The sequence below is a fragment of the Phaethon lepturus genome, unplaced genomic scaffold, assembly GCF_000687285.1.
Source record: "Phaethon lepturus isolate BGI_N335 unplaced genomic scaffold, ASM68728v1 scaffold12831, whole genome shotgun sequence".
In the NCBI taxonomy this organism is placed as follows: Eukaryota; Metazoa; Chordata; class Aves; order Phaethontiformes; family Phaethontidae; genus Phaethon; species Phaethon lepturus.
In genome coordinates this window covers 38,871-60,519 of record NW_010519955.1, presented here as the reverse complement: position 1 = coordinate 60,519, position 21,649 = coordinate 38,871, and the positions used below count along the sequence as shown (strand labels likewise).

The 21,649-nt window shown below is 38.8% G+C and overlaps 1 protein-coding gene across 1 annotated transcript in view; it reads left to right on the top strand.

Moving 5' to 3' along the window:
- The first annotated feature begins 573 nt into the window (after positions 1–573).
- CD2AP (CD2-associated protein) overlaps positions 574–21,649 on the top strand; it is a 42,063-nt gene continuing 20,987 nt past the window's right edge. Inside the window, exons 1-7 of the mRNA XM_010297229.1 lie at positions 574–579; positions 1,746–1,899; positions 5,619–5,719; positions 10,225–10,345; positions 12,859–13,043; positions 16,644–16,752; positions 20,559–20,650. Of these exons, the coding sequence (XP_010295531.1) occupies positions 574–579; positions 1,746–1,899; positions 5,619–5,719; positions 10,225–10,345; positions 12,859–13,043; positions 16,644–16,752; positions 20,559–20,650 (768 nt within the window). The remainder of the gene's footprint in view (positions 580–1,745; positions 1,900–5,618; positions 5,720–10,224; positions 10,346–12,858; positions 13,044–16,643; positions 16,753–20,558; positions 20,651–21,649) is intronic.

The window sequence follows — 21,649 nt, the reverse complement described above, 5'->3', positions numbered from 1 at the left end:
TCTGAGACTGCAGGAAAAATTCTTTTATGGATTGGAAGTTGCTTAAAGAATTAGAAGCAAAGGGCTTGTCAGTGATGGGATCCCCCAGGGGCTGGTTGTGGTACTGGCTTTGTCCAGCATCTCTGGCCCTCTGGAGAGGGGATTACACAGCGGACACTCCTGTTTTGTGAGTGCTATTAAACTCTCATGTAGCTCAGTGCCATGCTGATAGCAAGGAGCTGAGCAGGCAAAAAGGGTGGCAGATGACCTTGCAGTTAAATGCCAAGTAATGTGTATAAGAATAGGTAATCCATACCATGCCTGCATGGAACTGCCAGTTGAGAGCTGAGCATGAATATCTGATGGTGGTGCTGCTTTCAGTTCTCCGAAATCCTCAGCTCTGGGTGCAGTGACAGCCCAGAACACCATCAGGATGCCAGGTGTCATCAGACCTATTGGGACCAGGATGGGGACAGGTGGCTAGATGGTTAAGGGGATGGAGCAGCTGCCTGGTGAGATGGGGGCTGGCAAGGCTGGGACTCTTCAATTGAGAGGCTAAAGTCAAGGGGAGAGATGATCAAGGTTTACACAGCCATGGAGGTAGTGATAAACTAAATGCAGTAATGGAGAGAACACACTGGGACTAGTAAAGTGTTAGTTTAAATCAGAGGAGAGAGAGAAAGGAGCTTCTTTATGTAGGAGAGCGAATATCTGGTGTCTGTCTCCAAGGAAGCTGTGGAGGCAGACAGGGCCATGGGTGCAGAAGGGAATTAGACAGCTTCATCGAAATCAGGAAAGGGAGAGAGGAGGGGATTTATCTCCCTAATGAAACCCGTATGGGTGCTCTGGGAATGTGGGAGGGTCTGCATTGCAGGCTAGCTCTCTAAAGAGTGTCTGGGATTACGGCTGCTGGGAGCTGTGTTCTGCACTAGATGGGCCATTCATCTGACTTAATGGGTTTCTTCTTGTGCAAAGCGATGATTTCCTTCTTTCAGAGTGTCTGTTCTCCGGTGGAATCTTATTTAATGGGCTGATGCAGTAGAGTAACTGCTGTGTAGGTGGCCTTTTCTGTCAAGAACTGATGCTTTCTTGTTTATAGGCTTCTTAGTCTTTATTGGCACATTCAATTCCAATGCTAACACCTTAATTCAGAAAGATAGAAAGGTGGGAGACAATTATCAGAAAAATGATGTCTCTGTTACTTTGCTCCTACACCTTTCCCCTCACTTCCTCCCACTCTATTTCTTGTATCTCTTTCTTTTCCACTTGTGTCTTTCAGCATTATGATTGCATCTTGTCTGTAAACAACCTCTGAGCTTTCTGAGGCCTTTTCTGATCACCTAATACAGTCTTACATATTAAAGTATTTCTAGTGCTCTACCCTATGGGTCTGTCATTGAAGTGATATCTGTATTTTTAAAAATGTTTTCAAATATGAGCTGTGACTTAAGAGTTGTCATATGGGACTTATGGGCTCAAAGCTACTTGTCTTAGGTTTGGAGTAAATGGCTAAAATACTGCCCGTTTCTGAATTTTCTCAGCACATCAGCTTACCTGTTTACTAAGATGATTGTATGGAAGGGTCAAGTCTGTTAAGGCCTTTAATATGTTTAGGTGCAGGTTGCCATGATTTTTGAGTATAATATGTCATTACACACCAAATGGTAAGTAGTTGAAATCTGTTAGTCTGTGGGGTGGCTGTCTAAAAACACTGAACTCTTGGGTAATTTAAATGGCCTTTCAGTCTTCTAAATGTCTTGTTTCAGGAAGTTAAGAAGGATGTAGAGCCCAAGGATGATGCCGTACCAGTAAGGAGGGAGAAATCTGGCAATGTAGCCAGTCTTGTGCAGCGTATGAGCAGCTATGGGCTTCCAGCAGGAGGATTTCAGCCTCATCCCCCATCCAAAAGCTTCAAGAAGAGTATGTAGTCTTTCCAATTCCTTCAATTGCGTAAGCTGCTGACGTGCATTTTTTTTTTAATAAACATGAATTATTGAATGTCTGACTTTAGTTTTCCGTACACCCTTAAAACTGAGGCATGGGAGCAAAAACTTGGTTTCGAAGCCAAATTCTGCTCCTGGGCAGATTCTGCATGGGCAGAAAGCTTATTTGTAGTTCTTAACAGCAGCAATAGGGATGAATTTTCCAGGGAACAGGATTTAGACTCTTTCCAGATGCCAGAAAGTTGCTCTGTAACTTCACGTGAGCTGTGCTTGTATTGTCAGGTACCTGAATGTGAACTGCAGTCCTGTTCATGATAGTCAAAAATCTTCCTGTGGTCATTTCTTTTAAACGTGAAAGTTTTGCTACAAATTCAGGGCTTTGTGACAAGGAAATGCTCTGTAGTTCAGGTTCCTCTTGTTTGTTAGGCTTGCTTCTAATGTGAAATAAGGTGGAATTGGTGGTGTCTAAGAAAAAGTAGTGGTCTGTCTTTGTAGCTGCAGCCCCCAGGATGATCAGGAGTGTAGATGTGGTGCCTCTGTATCTGTGGTTTCTGTGTTTTAATGCCAGTATTTAGATCAAAGTGACTAAAACCTAGAGGTGACTAAAACTTAGCATTCCCTGCATCCAGGAAATTGACTTGTGATTTGTATTTGGACACCTCAGTCTTATAAGAGACATTGCTCTAAATTACTCTGGCTTCCTCTCTCTTATAAGGGGCTGCAGGCATTTATGATTTAAGCTTGCTTTTTTAGAAAGAATTTAGAACTTACTGTTTCTGGTATGTTTATGCTTTGAGTTTTTGCCCACAAAGGAGAAGAGCAACTAGTTGTCTTTTAAAGCCCTGAAATGGGACCATAAGATTTACAAATGTGTTGAAACCTTCTTCAACTAAGGATGAACTAAGGATGTCACCTTCAAAATCACTTTTTGGTGACTCTGATCTGTATATGCATATTAGCAACAGCACATATGTGCCTGTTAGATGTTTGCATCAGCAGGTTTTTGAAAATTTAGCCTGAAGGATTAATGCTCTTCCTAGATTAATGCAACCAGGCTCTGAAAGAGAATCAACATGATCCTTATGGGTCCTTCCAACTTGATATTCTAGGATTCTGTGAACTTGATCTGAGACCAGTTCAAGTGTTGGCTACTCATTCTGGTCTCCCCAGCCCTGGAACAATCCGTATTCAGCGTGTCTCATCCTCATGTTGGTGGCTGTGGCCAGAGTAGTACGTACAGCCTGGTCTCCCAACTCTGCCAGTGCTCTGGCTAGTCTTATCCTCCTGGAAAAAAATGCTTTAACAAAGCGCCTTGCTTTAAGCACACAGCTGTTTAATTGGTGTAATGACAGTCTCGGTGTTTCCATTTTACTTGCTGTTCCCTCTTTCCTGGAAGACTGTTTAAACAGCTCCTGCAGATCCTGTTTGCTCGGTGCCTGGGTAATCGCTCACTCCCTTCAAAAGGTGCTTAGTCCAGTGCCTAGTCTTTCTGTTTCTGGTTCCTAACTTTGCAAAATGAAGTTTACAATGTTAAAAGAAACGTAAAGATTCTTTGACAGCGGGTTTCCAGTGTGTGGTGAGGTAGGTTGTCTCTGCCTGGGAAGTCTCTTGCGGTGTTCTCGTGTGCAGCTCTTGCTGAATTCAGGTATTCTGTATCAGGTGGGTAGTAAGCTGCAGGCACTATTCCTATCAGTTAGATGGCTGCTTTTATTCAGGAAAAGGAAAATACAGGAGGTGTGCTAAATTATGGCAACAAAGGGCTAAATTTGGTTTACCCTATACAAAACAAATAAAACCTGAAGCCAGACAAGTTGTTTTGGAAGCGGACAGAATTGCCTGGGGGCTGCCAGCCCAGTCCTGCTGCACCATGTGAAGCTGCAATGTTGTTTTCTGAGTGGATAGGTTAGCTTCCTAGGTTAATCTAGGGATTTTCAAAACTGAAAGGCAGTACTTCCTAAACTGGCTATCACTGAACTGACTGCAGGTGAGAGTGAGTTCTGGATGTGAAATGCATCTGTAGGTTTGTTCCCTCCCCCATTTAGATAGAATTACAGTATGAAAAGGAATGTTGAAATCAGATTTATCGAAATGGCCGTGACTTTTTATTTTGCCTTTCTTTGGTATCAGTTAATCTCGTATAAAGGAGGAGCCCTGAAAGTGCTGTAGGCGGTAGTAAAGACCAGTGAACTGTTTCTTGCAATTACTGTTAACCTAACAGTCCCTCTTGGCTGATGTATGAGTTTCAGTGGAGTTAAAAGAAGGGTATGTTACGTGGGTAATTATGTGTTATTAGAAATAACCCACGGAGCTTCATACTTTTGGCTTATTTGTTTCCTGTCCCTTTTAAGCTCTTTAGAGCACAGACCATATACTAGTATGTAGAAGAATTTTTGATTTAGTGAGCTCTCAGAAATTTTAGATGCTGAATATTACTTGGCTGCCTGGCGTGTTTTGTACTGAGGATGCTGGGTGTGGTGGTCTTCTGAACGTCTGACTTTGGACTTTCAATGCTCCTATAATAAGACAAGGATCAGTCTTGGAGGCAGTATCTGTGTTTTGCAATGCTTTTAACAAGCTAATCTTAATTGCTGAAGTGTATGTTCCATTTGAGTGTGGAAGAAGTGCAAAGTGTAAGAGGGAGTAATAGAAATTATACAGCTCCTATAAGCTTTAAGCTTTACTACTTCAAGCTTTTGGTTAATATTTTCACTTAAACTGCAGCAGATTGTTTTGGGGCGGATAGGGAGTGTGTGTGGATCATAGCTCAAGATGGCAATTGCCTTGAAAAGCATGCTGGCTGCTCTGTTGTGGAAAAGGTCTGAAGGCATGGCCTCTTGTTTGAAGGAGAAATGCTAGCAGTAGCATCACTCCAGGATACGTGCTGTGTAACTGAGCAATAGTAGGTTCACATCGCTCTGGCTGGAAGGGTTGTTGGAACTTCAATTCTCTCCCCGCTCAGGATCTCATTTTGTCTTTTTAATGCCTGCAGAGCTTTACTGATATGTAGCAAACATCTGAAGACTTCACTTTATTTTAACTTTGCCTTTGTCAAACACTGCTAATTGAAGCTTAGGCTTGATTTCTCGACTCCATACTGACAAAAGGGAGGTTTTTTGCATTTGCAGATAAAAATGAGTCGGATTTTGAAATATGAGCCGAGCAAATACTAGCATTATGTCAGACCTTTAGTTAGCAGGGTTTTGTTAGAGGGCATAAAGGCTACCTGCACTTCAGTGTTGTGCAGAACAAAACTTTTTTTTCTTTCAAGATTACTTAAAGATTGGAGGCTCAAACTTGCACATGTTCTTCCAAGCAAGTACTAACACTGCAGCTGGCAGCGGTTGTCATTCTTGCAGATTTTGGTCAGGAAATAGCTTGAAAATCTTTGTACTGGGGATTTACTTGACTGGCTTGTGTCAACGTGTTTTTTTTTATAGCATGTTGGTAATTGGCAGTGTAGTGTGTGTTTGTAACCAGCAGTCTGTGAAGCTCAGTGGTTTTCAAACTTAGCGAGCTGTATCTTAGAGCTAGGCTAAAGTGACACAAGCAAACTAGAAAACCAGCGGCAAAAGTTACGTAGCTTTTTGGGATTGTTTATGGGTCTTCATGTCAGATTTGATCCTCAGGAGCTGAGTGTAGCGAAAAACTAGTTTTCCTTTGCAAACGTTCTTACTTTTGCCATTTCCCTTGAATCAGGGTCCAAGAAGCGGCAGTGCAAAGTACTCTTCGAATACATCCCACAGAACGAGGATGAGCTGGAACTCAAGTTGGGGGATGTGATCGACATCAATGAAGAGGTAGGCTGTTTAACAGAGCTGATTGTCTCTTTATGTGTCCAAAAGACAAATTGTTTTTTTGTCTGATTACTTGAATTGCAAGGATGTTGGAAAAATAGTATGGGAAGTAGTGTTTTTGAAGATAAAGCTAACAGGAGTTCTTTTTCTCGGGATCTTATCCTAAATCAATGAAATACTAGATGTTTAGCTAGCCCAGCCGAAACCAGGGCATAGGAGAAGTATTTGATCATCACAGCAATAAATTGTGATCTGTTACACGGATTCCTTTTCTGAAAGACTTTTCCAGTTCTTTGGCCCTGTCAATGTGATACTCACTTTTAGGATGTTTATACTAAAACTGTTTGACCAGTTGCCTTTAAGTTGACGTACCCTAACTTGGTTTAAGTGAAAAATGTTATTTGACCTGATTTTCTAGTTTTGTGCTTTCTTGTGAAGTCATTAAAACTTTGAATTACAGTACCAGTATTCAGTAATAAACCTGTACATGGAGTATATATTTTGACCCACTTGCACAAAAATACAGAATGTTCAAATGTACTCAGCAACATGTTACTTCTCTTGCCTTCATTTTCCACTGGGTGAAAAATATAAAGATCTGTCTTGATGTTCAGAACTTGATGGCAATGGCCCCATATATCTGAGACGGACCTTAGATGTAGGGATTTCCTTTCTTTTCCTACCGAAGTCCTTCCCTGATATCTGTTAATTAAATAGCAGCTTGTGTTGTGGGAGGCTTGAATATGTGGGAGGAGTGTCTCTTACAAGAGCCGAATCTGTCAGGGAACCTGTGGAAAAGACCAGAGCAATCATGCAAGGAACCTTTTCGGAACTAGGTGGAAAAGTTCTGCACGGCATGCTCTGACCTTCACTGGTGCCGTCGCTTCTTACCACCTCCCTGAGAGTTGGAGGAAGGAGAAGATCGAACCTTTCTTTCTAGCCATGTGTTTGGTGGTGCTTTTTAAGTAGCTTTGAGACTGTTTTTTCACATGCATGACCTCTTTTGAAGAGAGTGCTAACTCTCCGGGATCCTGACAGTTGCCAGGAAGGACTTTTCCATTCTCTTAGCAAGGAAAAAGTTATGCTTTTAGATGTATTTGCGCTACTGACTTCCAGAATTTGTTCCCTTTGAATAAACAGAGCAAGTGACTTGTAAAATCTGCTCACTAAAATCAGAGTTTCAAAATTACCGTTGTGTGTGGATGTTTTGTAAAGGAGTACTTCTGGATAACCTTACCAGTTTCATCTGTGGATAGTGCCTGTACACAACAGTCATGACTTTGGTCCAGTATAAGCATCTACAAAAGATAACATGTGCAGTAAACTGTTATGGAAGCTTCTGTTTTGGGTCACACATGTCAACATCTGGAATTATTTTGAGAGGGGTGTTCAGTGTGATGTATCAGAGATGACAAAGTAACCAAACAGAATAAAAAGATCAAAGCATTTCCTCATCTGGTTTCGTAAGGAAACGTGGGTTTTATTCTTATAACTTTTTTTTGGTCAGTCTCCATGCTTCTTCCTTTCCTAATGATTTGAAAATACATATTTGTAGTACCCAGCCTTTGCTACTTCTGAGGAGAAAACTATTAATGAAATTTTTAGATAAATGCTACAAGGTAGAAAAATACTGCAGCTAACTACTAGAATAGAGTTGTTTACGCACTGTTTTTAAGAGGGTCTAGAATACACCTGACAGGTATAGGCTAGGTCTGCTTCACGAAACTGTACTGGTGGACCAGAAATGTGAAGAACAGTAGAAAATACCATCCATTGGATGTGCAGTGTGCTGGGATAACTTGTCTTCGCTATTGTGAAATGATCTTTGCTTCCATTTATATATCAAAGGTGCTATTTATATATATGCAGATAACTCATAACTGTTACTTCAATGAAAGATCATTTGGTCCCTTTTTTATGGGGAAAATAAGGTAAAATCAACTCCAGAAGGGGATCGGTTCTGCAGTTACCTGAGAATAACTCAGTATTTATCCCTTGCAATTGTTTTCATAAATTGAGTAGTTACAACTGACATTACTGATTGTGAAGGTAGAGGCAGATGGGTTTGGAAATTAAATGGGTAACACTAAAGAGAGCAGGCTACAAGGATCACAAGTACCTTTAGGGAAGAAGGCCCTTGTGCTGTGTGCTGGCTGAATCCACAGGGCTTTTTCTTTGCAGAACATGTGGTTTTGCATGCAAAATAAACACACAAAGTGTATATGAAAACTGTATCATTGCTGTAAAATTTTTATTTCTCCTTTGTATCTCCCCCCACTCCTGTCAGATGCAGTACTAAATAGCAGATTTATTTTTGTAGTTTTATATTTGTAGTATTTGCATGGCGTATTATCAAGCATAATCTAAATTCATGTGACTCCAGTTGTGGAGTTTTTATTTAAAAAATTAAAATACCATATTGGTAAAACTGCTTGTTTCAGCCTTTCTCCCTGTCTCCCTGACTTTGTTTAGAAGCCTGGGTTTTCATCAGCTTACAGAAATAAGTTGATGGAATTCACACTCCAAAAAAACAAAAAGTATTGATGTGTATACCAGAGCTCTAACTCCCTCTTGTGGAAATTGTATCATGTGGTAAGATTTTTGAAATGGAAGATCAGAGTTGTGAAATAGTCATCTGTGGTGCTGGCGTCCAGAGATACACAGATTGCTCTCCACCAAAGCGTGTAGAACTTTCTTACCTGTTTTTTTTTTTAATGTCGATTGAAGATATCTTTTCTGGTAACATAGTTTGCATACAGTCAGGTTTTTTAAAGACAGTGTGGTAAGGAGGCTGAAGAATGCTCAAGAAGTATGCTCAAGAAATTTTTGTTTTATTCCTGACTGTCTCTGAACTGGCATCGCTTTGCCTTCCAAGTCTGTAAAGTGCTTTGCTGACCTTATTTTTGGCAGAGAGTACATGGATCCTCAAGGTGTTTTCTGTATCGTAAGCATTAAAAGTCCATTTCTCACAGCTCTTGGGTGTAGTATGGGTGAGACAAGGCATTCCAATTTTCGTTTTCTGTAATGTATTCTGTAAAGCACAAGGTGCCAGAGCCTGGTCAGCACTTGTCAGTAATCTACCCTTAAAATTTGTTTCAGAGAACCAGACTCTGAAGTTGAACAATCCACAGCAAAGCTATATTTGAGCACCAGGATGTCTTTGGAAATAACAGTGCTCTTTTCATTGCTTGTCTGTGTCTGTAGCTGCCAGGTTTTGCATGCATTTTGCTTGCCTGGAGGTAGGCTAGCGTTTAAAAACTATGCCTGTGTGTCAGGCGTAGTGACCTACAAAACAAGGCTAAAAAAAGATAATGTAAACAACTGCTGTTCCCTGCCCCCCCATTGCTTTTCTTTTTTTTCTAAAAACAGCTTTCCATCCCTAAAACAGAGCAATTGAAATGAAATATTATGAAAAATTGTCTTAGCTACAGTGTTGAAGTAGTGCTCATTAGGCAAATACATTTGATTTTTTTAAGACATTTTGAAAATTCTTCATAAATTTGAAAAACACAATTCTTACTCAATCTTCTGGCATTGTTTTATACCATCACCTATGCATGCCCAGCTTTTGCTTGTTCTGCTTTGGGCCATAGGATATTCCTGATAAACATTCCATTAAATTTGGAGTATTGCAGAGTAAATGACACACTGGGAATCCAAGCATGTAACTGAGCATTAGAGTAGTCATGTTCCAAATTCTTGAACAGGTTTATTTCCAGTGCAAAAAATGAGTTATTTTGTGAATAGCAAAGCCAGCAGAATTTGGCATCCGACAGACTTCCATTCTTAGAACTGCTGTATGCCACCACAAAATCCTCGTGCGTCTCAACTACCTTCATTGGCTGGCCAGCTCTGATGGGAAAGCATCCGTATCTTCTGACACATCTAGAGCTAGGCGTATGCTGTTCAGCCAGTTGCGTCCTGCTAAAAGGAGTCGACAGCTTAGGTTTCCATTACTCTGTGACGTCCTTAAGGCCTTTTTTTTGTTCTACCATGAAACTTGTGTCTTTTGTTCAAAATTGTTTGAAGCTGTTAAATGGATAAGAGGCCAGTGGGAATAAGACTGGTGGAGACTGGACAAGACAGAGGAAAAGACAGATGGACAGCAAGAATACATAAAAATTTCCTTGGGAAGCCAGACTAAAAGTTGCATTTTTATTTCATAAACAGTTTTAATATTTTCTTCTTCTGTTAGATGTGTAACGCCTGTTACTCTGTCTTACCTTGAGAAAGTTGGTGAACATTTTGCTTCTCTTCTGGATTAATTGGCATGGGACTAGTCTTATGTTTCAGGATCATTGCTGTAGTGATGGAAGTGACAGTAAATTATTTTCTTGCTCTTCTTACTGCCTGCTGTTTCTACATCTCTGGTGGGTTTCTTTAAAGAGAAATCATGGTCGTTTGAACTTCCCCAAAGTTGTTTCTAGAGTTTTGTAAGTGAAGTATGGATGGAAATGATAGGAATTTCCTTTTGCTTTATTGGTAATGTGCAAAATATTTCTATACAGGTAGAAGAAGGCTGGTGGAGTGGAACACTAAATGGCAAGGCAGGGTTGTTTCCTTCAAACTTCGTGAAAGAATTGGAATTGATGGATGATGGAGAAACACAGGACACTCTGGATGATGCAGGTGGTATTCTGTTTGTTGTAAACCCTTAGTAAAGTCATTTTAGACCTCAGGTGTAATTTGGAGTAATAGTGTTGTAGTACAACAAAACTTGTAAAGAATTCAAGCTTCTTAATGAATGGTAAGTAATTTAATTCTAGGAAATACTGATGCTAAGTATGAAGATACCTGTCTTGCTCCCACTGCATGTCTAATAAAATTGCAGTCAAGATCTTGACCTTGCAAATGTATATTATGCATTTTATCACTATAAATTTCATCATATTCAGAGTTGAGCTTTTTTAGTATTGGATATAGAATTATTTTTCCAGTTAATAGCTTTTTTTAGTCTTATTCTCACAGACATGAGTTCTCTAACATGAAAAACTTAAGCATTTAACCAAGTCAATTGAGAATTAAAACTTGAATTTAGTTAGGACAGTGTAGAGACCCTCAACTTAAGAACCAGGGCCCCCTTCCCAGGATTCATTTTTATGATGTTTTACTCTAACAAGGAAATGTTTTTAAGGTAGTATTTATATTTAGCCATTCCTTTGTGACTATGACTGTGTAGCTTGGGCAGAAGCAGACAGTCTGTTGGCTGAGCAATTGTTGAGTGGGGCCAGGCAGGTACATGCTTTACAGGCAAATACTTTGCTCCCTTGAAACTGCACTTTAGAGGCATTCTGTCTATGAATACCCATTTGAAGGCTGGGGACTTGTGATGTGATACTCTGAAATGGGAGTGTTCTTTGGGAACAACATCTTAATGTGAGATAATTGATGCTTCAAGACAGCTGTGTAAAAGTTCAAGGGGAAGAAGTGATTTTTTGGGGGTTTTTTGGGGTTTTTTTTTGTTTTGTTTTTTTTTTTTTTCCTTGTAGTAATGTGCACCCTCATTTACACGATGTTCAGTATTGTTTGTTTCTAACAAGGGTTTGCTCAGAGGCAGGAAAGGAAGGTCTGGCTTGGAATTTTTTTTTTTTTTTTTTTTTTGTGAATTGTGGAAGTAATTACAGTAGCGTAAAACAAGAGTTTGACTTGAGCAGTCCCAAATAGCTCAGTCGCTGTCTCCTTGGAGGTCAAGTTCCCTGAATTTAATGGGGTCTGGTGAGATGAATTTACAAATGGATATGTGCTGGTCCTAATTCCTGAATGCTGAGATCAGTGGGACTGAACAGTAATTTGAAGTATTTTGTATTTTCTGTTAGTAACTAACAAGTAATGATTTTCAGCCCCTCACACCCCCAGAGGTTATATTTAATTCTCAGTGATTTCACAGTCAGGATCTCAAGTATCTGCTAGTTCTTTCGTCACTCCCAGGAAACAGTAAATGCCCCATTCGCTGAGCTATGGTATTTCAAACATGCAACCCGGACTTTTCTCATCAGTGGAATTTCTTAGCTATCCTTTTAGATATCTAAGAGTGATATAACTAAGTGAAGAGTAACTCAATTAAGGAAAGGAGAGAAACTGAAATCAAGAGGTTATGTATTCATGGTTATCAAAACTCCTTAAATTACGGTTGAGGGAAGAGGCTTTAATCTTTATAGGAATTCCTAGACCTACATATGCTGGGAAGAACTTAACTGAAAAGCTAAAAGATGTGGAGGCTATTTTGAATTTGGTTTAAGCAAGCTGTCTATTTTCACATGACTATCTCCTGGAAATCTGCACATGGAAATAGTTTGCCCATGACTATTAGTTTGTAGGTTTTAACAGATTTGACTGTAACTTAGAAGTTAAAAAACAGTCTTAAAAGCTCCCAACACCTAAATTAAGTTCTTCTCTGAACTACATTTTTTGGGGGTGGATAAATGTTGTCCCTTAAAACTGAAAGATTAAAAGAATTTTAAATACTTGTTATCTACCAGTGATTAATCTCAAACAACTATATCTGATTTGAATGTTTACATAACTTAAAATAGGTTTTAAGTGTTATCAGGTTAAAAAGCTATTTAAATAAATTTGCAAGAAACTCTTTTTAGGTATTTTTGATAGTGCATTTTGAGCAATAGGGATATGTCACTTTAGTGCCTTGAGAGGCATCATTCTACTACTGAAACACACTGTTTTTTCCTGTGGCTGTTGAAACATGGTAGGACTCATTATCAACCTTTATCGATTATGGCTTTCAGCAGCTATAGCTGTGCAAACGACAAGCTTTTAGATGTTGCACTAAAAACATGTCTTCAGAGAATGCATAAGCAATGTTTCATAAAACTAATGGAAAACATAACGTTGATGTTTACCACTCAGACTCTACAGTCTGTTATTGAAATAGCAAGAAATATTAGTGATCTAATGACTTAGTTGACACCAGTATTCAATGCAATACTGGTGTTATTTCAAATGGCCTTGTGTTAAATATACAACTAGAACAAATGTGAGATATTACAGCTACAATAATCTTCCTAGAAAAGCTGTTTAGGAAGAGCAGTGTACACAGCTGTGCTATTCCCATGTTTTTTTCCCAGAAGAGCAAATAAATAATTTCAGATATTAAAACAACTTTTTCTTCCTGTTTTTACTTTCAGAGTCTGTTTTCAGTGGTCCTACCTCACCTGTGGTCTCTCCAGGAAATGGGAGTGAACCTGGATCTGGACCAGCACAGCCAAAGAAAATCCGAGGTATTGGGTTTGGAGACATCTTTAAAGAAGGCTCAGTGAAACTTAAGACAAGATTGTCAAGTAATGAATCAGAAGATAAAAAGCAAGATAAGGTTTGTAGCAGTTCATATGGTTATTTTTGGGTTTCCTGTAAAAATAATTTAAAAGACGTGGTATCTGAAGACATAATCTTACAGATGCTGAATACACTGGCTGTTTTAAAATTTGTCAATATTGTTCCATAATCAGACCATAGTCATTTCATAAGGCTCTTGCCTAGAAAACAAAACAAACCCCCTCAAACTTCTTTCATAGTAAGTTATATTTAACGTTGATTCCAAGAGTTCTACTCAAATGTCTTAGTGTTTAAAACATTAGAGACGAAAAACCAAGTTGGTACAAACGTTGTTTCAAAGCCACGTGGTGTAAGGCGTAATTTCTCAAACACATCTACAGTACAAGGTCTCTCCTAGTTCTCTTTGTAACAGAGTTTGTATACAATCTGGGACAAGAGTGTTAAGTCTTTCCATACAAGTTAAACTTGTCCTTTAAAACAAGGAGTATTTTGGGGTTTCTTTAGTTTTTGGTTTGGGATTTTTTTGCATGTTTTGGTGGATGTTGAGATTACTGTTATAGTTGTCAGCCGTCATTACCAATGTAAATGTCCTTCAGTGAATGCTACCAAGCTTTTTGGCTTTGGTAATGTCTTAGGTTAATGAGCTACATAAACTGCTGATTGTGTAAGCCTCAGAAATACTATTCTACAGCTTTGCATCCTGTTTCATTTTCCCCCTTTTTTATGCATGAGTGGGAAGAGGAGCACTTTTACTCTCTATATTGAACTTAAAGCTTAGGAGAGAGCAGATAATGTGATGATAACGAAATTGCTTTAGTTTGACTTTTATTTTGATCTGAACCTGAGAGTGCTCTTATACCTTGGAAGCACAACAGCAACGCTCAGTCCTTTATCTTGAACTTATGCATTGTTTATACCAAGAGCCTGAGTATGGATTTTCAGCTTTTGATAATTTAAAGGTAGCTGAGGTAAACCCAGTGTTTCAGTTTCTACTCAGGTGATCAATTCAAGAAAGCTTTTAAAACCTTGGTCCACGATCAGTTTTTTGTTTGTGGGTTATGGCTATTAATGCTGTTTTGTTGACTGATTTGCTGCTACGGAAATAAGTGTAGTAGTGTAGGGCAAAAGATGGGGTGAATTCCTGGGAAGAGAAGTAGGGTCAGAGACTTCCTTGAATGTGTTTGCTCTCTGTAGCAGTGCTAAGAGCAGAGCTCAACCACCTATAGACATGGTGTGTATCCTCTTTGTTTCTGATCCAGTCAAAACATCAGATGATTCAGAAAATGAAAGTTAACAAGAGTGTTGCCTTCTGTTTAAGGCTCAGGGAATATCCTCGAGGTCCTGTGGAGGAGGATGTTCAGCTTGGAGAATAGAAGGCTCTGGGGAGATGTTATTGCATCCTTTCAGTATATAAAGGGAGCTTATAAGAAACATGGAGAGACTTTTTACCAAGGTCTGTAGTGGCAGGACAAAGGGCAATGGTTTTAAACTAAAAGAGGGTAAATTTAGATTGGACATCAGGAATAAATTCTCTGTGATGAGGGTGGTGAGACACTGGACCAGGTTGCCTGGAGAAGTTGTGGATGCCCCATTGTTGGAATTGTTCAAGGCCAGGTTGGATGGGGCTTTGAGCAACCTGATCTCAGTGAAAGATGTCCCTGCCCATGGCAGGGGGGTTGGACTAGATGATTAGTAGTGAAGGTCCTTTCTAACCCAGACCCTTCTATGAGTCTGTGAAGGCACATTGATTTTCCTTGGTTCTCTCCAGGCTTTTGTCTCTTGAAGTAGGAGTCTGTGGGATCACTGCATCGTGTGAATGCTGTTACACGAGGGCTTCAGGACCTAGGTTTCAATTTGCTTTTTTGTCATGAGATCGATTGTTCAGAAGTGCGTTTCCCTACTTTCTGCCTTGTAGTTTGGAAGTAAAAAGAGCCTATCTGAAGTATGGTCAATTAATGTGAAGTCTTTGCAGACACTTTGAATTGTATTATTTGATTGTGTATAAACACTAAAATATGTTGGCGCCCTGTTTTGTTGGTTGGCTTGTCTAGAAAGCTGTTGTAGGCCGTTTCTCAGCAAGAGCAGAAAAGAAGTGAGGAAGGAGTTTCACATAGCTTGAAGACAATGAAATAAACAGTTGAGTTTAGCACTTAATATTCCACTTATGCTTGTTGCCAAAGTTTGCCCAAAGGCAAACAAACTTACAGAGCAACCTGGAGAGCCCTAGGAAGATAAGTCTCGTGAAGGTCTTGTGAAAATGGATGGCAGCTTTGGACTTGTGCTCAATTCGCTTTTTAGTTAGATGGAGGGATGCTGGGAAGGCATTCTCAGTCTTTAAGCCATTAGAAAAAAAAGGTGTCATCAGGAAATTCTAGAGCAGAGAGGGCTTTTTTGCCTTGGGGGATTTGAAGACTGTTCAGCACAGGAAGGCTGAGCACTGATGTACCTGAAGTGCTCAAGAGTATATATGCTCCTGCAGGAGATAAATAGCTGGTCCCAGCATCCTGCCTGGGCTCAGGCTATTTATACCCCGTCTGCCTAAACTTCCTCTCTCACTTCTAATTGCATCTTGTTTTGGAAGGGGGAAATATAGAGAACTGTTTCCATGATGGACTTGTTTAGTCTCATAGGTGGGATATTTTAGTGCTTCCTTCATATAGCATTCTGGAGTGAATTAGATTGCATATGTACTCCAAGAACATCCCAAGTGACCGTGGCTTCCTCTATGGTATGTCAGAGGTACTGAGCACCAGCCCACAGGCATCATCTGAGTTTAAGGAGAGTAAATCTAGTTTCCCTGGCAGAAGAAGGTCTGTGAAGCTTAACTGTAAATGAAAATGAACAGAATAACGAAAGGCAACGGGTTTTTTCATGTCAGTAACACTGTTAGGGCTGCTCAGGTAAGTACTGACTGTAAGATCATATTCTATGTTTGTAGCTCATAGGGCTGTGAAGAAGTGGCTGCTGAATCTTCCTGGCAGCTCACTAAGTCTCCGGGGGGGAAAAAAAAAAAAAAAAAAAAAATCGTAACAATTATTTTGGTTAGATGTTAACTCTGAAACTTGTTACTGGTTGCAATGCCTCTGTTTTTTTTTGTTCAGGAGAGATGTCTAGTTCTGGTTCTGTTCTGTACAAATCTCTTAAGAGTGAAGAGGAGCTGGGACAACTTTCATTTGCTCTTACGTTTGTCTGAGTAGTTAAAAACTGATTGCCCCTTCTGCTGACGTGGTGTATGCTGCTTTACTCCAGTGCAAAGTAACCATGGTCAGTGAGTTACTTCCAGCAGAGCTGTTAAATAACCGCTTCTGTTCTGTGCTGGAGGAAGCAATTTTCAGGATAATGGCACAGTAACACTTGGAACTGCTGAAATACGATTGCAAAAGTATATCTGGCAATGTCCTGAGATTGGTTTCACAGTGTGAAAGCTGTGCTGTGTCTTTAATTGGTAGACAAAATTCTAATTGTGGTAATGAAGTAAATACAGTAAGTTAAGTACTTACTGGGAAAGCTCACTGAATCTCTTGGAGATGGTAATTCGCATCATCTCACCTAATGAAAACCTGAGTATGTCCTGTAGCTTAATGAAAAGTAAAACTCAATGAATTTTTGTTAACAAAGTTCTCCTTTGTTCATATAGCCATCACCTAACCATCCCCCTGGAACAAAGCTAATTCATTTTCCCAGTACAACAAAAATTGAAAACTCATCAGAAGTAGTAAAATCAGAAGCTGAAAGTAAACCAAAAGGTAAGGCTGATGGAACGTTACATCTATTATTTGGTAGTCCTCTCTAGAGAAGTATTTGGTTGTCACATTTTTTGTGTTAGAATTTTAAACTTCTGTGTATACTGGGTTTTTGTGTAATGTTCTGTAGTTTTGAGGAGTTAGGCAAATGCAAAAGAGTCTGAAGGAGGTTTTGCTTGCATTTCTGTGGAAAATGAATCAAAAAAACATTTGTAGGATTGTCTCCCAGAACAAAATAAGGCTAGCGTATAGTTTTATTGTAGCAGCCCCTTTGCATTAATTTGCTACATTGATGTGCTCAAACTGAATTATTTTCTGCCTAGCTTTTAGTGTTCAGCTGGGATGCTGGAAATCTTGTTGTTATGGAACAGTCCCCTGGCTCCGTTTCTGTCCCGAGGCTATAGAAGTGACTGTCTAGGCTCAGGATTTACTATGGAGTTGCTAGTGTGTTGTCGTAGCTGTATGCGAAGTTTCATGTATCAGAAAGCTGGTGCTTATGCTTTCTTGAAGTGTGTTCCCCAGATAATCCGGTTCCATTGTGGTTCTGCTTATAACAACTTTGTTTTTATTTTTCTTTTTTATTATCTCTAAGAATTTATGACTTTATTTAACTACCAAATTGCATAGTTTCATCTAGAGGTATATTTTTAAGTCAACCCAAAACATCTTGTGAGAGTGCCAACCCCATATAAAAAATTAACTTCAGTTACGTGATGTGTAGACAGCTCATTTCGCCCGATTCCAGAGCAGGCCTTTTTTTGACTTCTGTATTGTAATTTCAAGTATATTTTTGTTTTATGCGGAAATACCTTATTTTGGTGTAAGTGGGTTGTTTTACGTGGAATGCATAATTTTCAGAAGTAAGAAAACTGCAACAAACAATAGACTTTTTTTGCCTGTGCTGGGGAGTTGTGTAATCTAGCAGAACAGAGCACTTGAAATGGCAGGCTTGTTAGTCAGAGCCCTAGCTTATCTGTAGCTGTGGCAGTACATAAGGCATCCGTGCCATTTTAGCCACATTTTGGCTTTGTTGAATTGGTTGGCTATAAACAGCAGGACAGTGTTTACAAACAGCCGATTACTGTCAAGCAGTGTTGGATGTAATGGCTTGAAAAGTAGCTAAAACTTAAGTTTTTCCATTGCAGAGCATATATCAAAAGTTTGTCTACGATGCATTTGATAGAAGTCGATGCTTGCTTGCAACTTTGAAATCTTTACTAAACATCAAAATTGGGACAGTCTTGGGATTGTGCTTTTAAAGCATTCCAGTGCCATTGCTGTAAGAGCCAGCAAGACATTTTGCAGCCCTGAGCACTGTGAAATTTGACTTGTCTAAAACTTTTCACAAAAATTAATCCAAGTCTTGACTCAAAAATCTGAATATTCAGTACTGAACACTCAGAATGTTCAGTATTTAGCTCTTTTCATAATTTCGGGTGCATTTCATGCTAAAAACATAGAAAGGAGACTTACCCAGTAGCCATACTGAGTCTCTGCTCCCCAGAGAAATGAACACGTCATAGAGGAACTTAAATATAATAGTAATGCTGTAGGAGAACATCAATAGATAATACCTATAGACACCATTTAAGAACATCTTCCAGTCTTTGGAAGAAAGCTTGATTTTCTTCCTTAGTGTTTTTATTTTAATATAGACCATGTTATAGTTTATGTATATCATCCTCACTTTTGAGAGAGCAAGTTTTAAATAAATTGTGTTCAATAAGTTATCAGAGAATCTCTAAAATGTTTAGACTAGTGTGGTTTATTTTGTGGTGTGACTGCTGTTTCTGGGAAGCTTGTTTTGGCCTCTGATGCAAGTATGTAAAAATATTTTGTTTAAAAAAACAATAATCACACTTTGACCCCTTTTTCTCCTGCAAGTATGTAAAAATATTTTGTTTAAAAAAAACAATCATCACACTTTGACCCCTTTTTCTCCCCTTTATGTTAGAATACAACATCTGTGATTCCTGCTACTATATTGTTAGTCCCAAGTCTTTGGAGAAGATTCAATTTTAAACTACCTTTTATTAAAAATATTTACTGAAGGTCAAGCTTACTGTTTTGTAAATACCATCTTAGATTGAAGTGCTGGAAAGTTAAACTGGACTCTTTCTTCATCTTAACTACTGGTGGAATATCAGGCTTACAAATAAGATGTGTATTTTTACAGAATCGGGGTGTATAGAAATATATTACACTTGTGTTATACTTACTCATTACTAATTAATAAATGCCCTGAATTTGATAGATATTAGTGTACCTATTGAATTTTTTTAGTTGGTGTGATTTTTTTTTTTTAACCTCAATTTAAACTTTCATCTCTGATGCTTTTCTGCTTATGTTTCTGTAACTCTTCACAAACCACAATATAGTCGATCTGTAGTTGAGCATTTTTGATCACTAGATAAGGCAGTAAAATAATGCAACTTCTTGTACCTAGGACTACTCATGTTGTTACATATCTATGTGTATCTATATAAATCTCTTGAGTTTGGCATACTTCTGTATTTTAACAGTGGTTGGCACTGACCAAGGTAGACTAATTTAAGGATACAGTTTGTGCATTCTTTTAAATACAGATTTACATCTTGATTAAACAATATACAACAACAGCAAAAATATTCAACTGCAACTGATTTATTTTCTTACCATCCAGCAAAAGACAGTCACTAACAAGTTGACTTACAGATGATTCTAATGATGACTTGATGTGCTGTTGTCTAACTGAAGGTCGATACGGCTGCTCGCTTGTGTGTCGTGTCAGTGCCAAATACCTGATAGGTTGTGGCAGCGCATTAGAGTCCATTTTGATTGCTTCCTCTTCCTTAATCTGTCAGATACAGAAATCCAGCCTTTTTATCTGCTAAAAAATTTTAAATGTGCTGGGGTTAAAAAAGGTGCAAAAAATGCTTTGCAATTAGGACTTCTGTATTAATGTGTTTTGCCTTTCTCGTGGTGTTTTTGTTCTAGCGTGGGAAAGGAAAACAAATCCTCCTGCTTTTTTACCTGAAGTCGTTATCACAATTTTAAATAGATTAGTTATTGAACTCTACCAAATGGAAAGAAAGGAATTATTCTTTCCACTTTTTGCAGAAGAGGCTATGACTGTCTGAGTTGATCGCTCCGATGAGCTCTGGTTTCAAGTGCTTGTCCAAGGAATTCCTTTGCTTCAGTTACTTGATTTCACTGCCTGTTTTCAGCAAATGTGCTGCCTGGGTATCTGAAGTTTCTGTAATTGTACATTGTTAGTGTACATTGTAATTGTACAAAGGATGTCACCCTAAAACAATTGCATGTATTTAATTAGGATTGCAAATTTGAGATTAGATAGATTTTTAAGAAAATATCAAATAAACTCTCAATAAAAAGCTTGAAACCATTTTTGTCTGAAGTAGCTCAAAATTGAATATACAGTGCTATAGGGAGGGTTAGATAGGCTGTTAGAATTTTAAGTGAGTAGGCTCCTCTCTTCTTCCTCTGAAGTCAGAGTACTTGAATTAAGTTGCTGTTGTGGAAAAATATTTCAGAGCTTAAACTACTAACTTCACAAAGATTTATCTCCATTGCTCTGTAAATATATAATCTTATTTTTCTTGTGATATGAATGACATAGTGAACATTTCCAAAACAGTCCTAGATGGCTGGTGTAGAAGGGAAATATGATTATAGTGATAATCTCTGAGTTGTCCTTGCAGACAGCACAAGTGAGCTGATATTATGTATCATATTATTATATTATCATATTATATACCATGGGTAGTAACATACTGTGCAAGTGTAGTAATTGTGCTGCTTTATTTCAGCCAAGGAATATTGCAGGACAATATTTTCATACGAAGGCTCAAATGATGAGCTCAGCTTTAAAGAAGGCGAGATCATACAAATAATCAGTAAGGTAAGACGTTCTGTCTGCTTTAACCATTTATGTAGCTTTTGTGGGTTTCGTACAGGTAGATAACGTGTAAAATGTGAAAGCAGAAGAGTGTGTTGGAGTGGATCTTCCCGTAGACTGATTTGTCTCATGTGAGTGTCAGCTCTTTGCTTCTGCACTCCGTGAAGATACAGTTGTCCTTAAAGATTGTTCTAGAGTGGGAAGTTATCTTAGATTCCTCAAAGGCCAGTCGGACCAAATATACACCCAGTACCAAATGCCTTTTCAGTGAGGAAATCGGAAAAGCTTTGCAAATAGCCGTTTTACCTTCATAACTTGTACTTTTGCTCTGCTGATATATCGGGCTGACCTAGAGGTGGTGGTTGTTTTTCCCCCTCTCCTTTATCTGTTCAATATCTTAGTTGAACAGAGTGCTAAATTGTCCTTGTTGTGTACTGAACTTTGGGATGAACTGCTTGGTGCTGGTAACAGTGGCACATACCGGCATTAATCCACTTGGATTTTATGGATGAGTGACATCTGCGGTATTTTGGAACTGAGGCAAAGAGGAAAGCTATTACTTATGCTGCTAAAATATTCAAATAACGACATTTTCTGTTATGGACAAACGAAGGCCTTAATCCACTAAGATCATGTAATGGATTTCTGTGCCACTGAATTTTTTTTTTTCCTTATGTCTTAATGTGGTTATTTTTTCCCCTCAGTAGGGTGTATCCTCTTGCTTTTTCACCCTTTTCAGACCAGTGGACTTGATCAATCACATCAGAATTACTTCTATTTAGTAGAATTGTGTGATACTCCAATGACACTTGAAATATTTGCTGAATAAGTTGCAGTCAAGGAAGTTGAGAATATTGTGTTGTGCATTGACTCGTAACTAGTTTTATGTGCTTTCCTTTGCAGGTCCTACCCTTATACCCTTATCTTATATATGGTGTCATATAATTTCATCCTGCTTTTTAGACAACAAAAAAGTGACCAAACCTGATCTGATCTGTAGCT